This window comes from Pteropus alecto, unplaced genomic scaffold, assembly GCF_000325575.1.
Source record: "Pteropus alecto unplaced genomic scaffold, ASM32557v1 C18778028, whole genome shotgun sequence".
NCBI classification, from domain to species: Eukaryota; Metazoa; Chordata; class Mammalia; order Chiroptera; family Pteropodidae; genus Pteropus; species Pteropus alecto.
In genome coordinates this window covers 1-1,806 of record NW_006494019.1, presented here as the reverse complement: position 1 = coordinate 1,806, position 1,806 = coordinate 1, and the positions used below count along the sequence as shown (strand labels likewise).

The following is a 1,806-nucleotide window of genomic DNA, read 5'->3' as shown; positions in this document are numbered from 1 at the left end:
GAGACAGAGAGAGAGAGAGAGAGAGAGAGGAAAGAAAAAAGAAAAACAAAAAAGCTCTCCCCTTAACGCCCTGCCTGAGATGAGCCCAGCTTTTTTCCTCTCTCATTTCTTCTCTTAGAAACACGAACCCCTTAAAAATGAGCCTTAACGGACTGTCTATATATAGACTGACGACATTTCTCCTCTGAGACCTCACCCCCGGACATGGTCCCCACCCGACATGACCCTCTAAGTACCACGTGCTCCCTCAACAGACACCGCCCCCACTTTCACAGACCCCCCCGCAGAGTTCTTCCAATAGACCCAGACCACCCCCCGCTCCCCAGATGCCCACTGCCTGATCAACCGACCTGCCAATGGCAAACACTTCTGCCCCTGCCCTTGTCTTTGCCTGCTGTCCCTGGTCACCACCCGGTCTCCGGGTCTTGCCTACGGACCCGTCTCCACCCCTCTCTCCTCCTTTCCCCGTGTGCGCCTCTTCCTCCCAGGTAATGTGTAGGGAGCCCGGCACCCAGGAGTCTCGGGGTACTCACAGCCCTCCCGTCCTGCGCGTCCACGGGCCCCTCAGCAGCACCCCAGCCTTCGCCAGACATTTCCGCTGTCCACACGGCACCCTCATGAACCCCTCCCGCCACTGCCAACTCTGGTGACCCGGCCACCAAAGGGCCCTTGGTGCAGACGTGTCACTGTCTCCCTGCCCGTCCATGGAGTCAGGACAGCGTCTCCTCTCTCCTCCAAAAATAAAATCTGGCACTTGGCTTCTGCCCGTCTCTTAATGGCTCTTTCCTGCTATGTTCTATGCCGAAAAGTCAGAAAGACAGGAAGAGGAAATTCCGAGCAGTGTTCTCTAGGCACGAGGGAAGGAGAGAGGTAATGGCTGGTGACCTGGCGGGTCTGAAGGTCGACGCCGGGGCTGAGCCCTTAAATAGACCGGTTCGAGATAAGAGGGCTTTGGCTAAGTCTCCCAATGGTTTTCGGGATTTTATTGCTATTATTTTTCTTGTAGCTGCCTCCTCCCCCTAATCTGCTTTACTGAACAAAGCCAGGAGGGGCATGGGAGGGAGAAGGGCTGGGGTCCCTGGGCTCTGGCCTGGGGAGATGGCGCTCAGAGCGTGGGGAGGCAGGGGGCAGTGCCGATGGGCAGCTGAAAACCAGCGCCGGGGTCCTCTGCTGCTGCGTCCTGAGGTAAAGGGGCACTGGCAAGGGGCAGGAAGCCGTGTGTACGTCTCCCTTGAGAATAGAGACCTGGAGCCCAGGGAAGAGAGGGTCAGTAAGCGATCACGAAGTGGAGGTAGCTATCCAGGCCCTCGTCCAGGAGCCAGGCCGCCACCTCAGCCTCAACGTCCCTCATAAAAAAACCACGATGCTGGCCAGATTGAAGCAGAAGGCCAGGTCAACGAGGTGGTCGCGGAGAGCTGCGTTCTCCGATGTCTTGTCCTCTTGCTGGGCCATGTCCACCACCTCCCACATCTCACCCACTGAGGAGACTGCAAAATGCTCTTCGAACTGCTCTTGCTCCTGGTCTGCAACGGGAGAGGGGAAGGTGCTGAAACGCCGACCCCGGCCTGCACCGCAAAGGGGACCAAGCTGGAGACTAGGGACAGTGAGGGCTGCAGCCCGATTGCCCGTGTCCTTGTCCTTGACCGGAGAGCTGACGCTCCATCTGGAGTTCCGATCCGTGTGCAAGCACAGCTCCGACTTGAGCACGCGCACCCCGTTTCCATCTCAGTCGGCCTCCTCCAAAGAGTCTCACCCTTTGGAGAGCGAGGGACCACCTCGGAGGAGGACGAAGCCAAAGGCTCTCGT

The 1,806-nt window shown here is 58.3% G+C and overlaps 1 protein-coding gene across 1 annotated transcript; it reads right to left on the bottom strand.

Moving 5' to 3' along the window:
- Positions 1 to 1,031: 1,031 nt before the first annotated feature.
- Positions 1,032 to 1,724, bottom strand: LLCFC1 (LLLL and CFNLAS motif containing 1; the record flags this gene model as incomplete). Its single annotated transcript, XM_025041884.1, has 1 exon — positions 1,032 to 1,724. A coding segment is annotated over one exon (377 nt), but the record flags the coding sequence as incomplete, so codon positions are not given.
- Between the last annotated feature and the right edge of the window lie 82 nt (positions 1,725 to 1,806).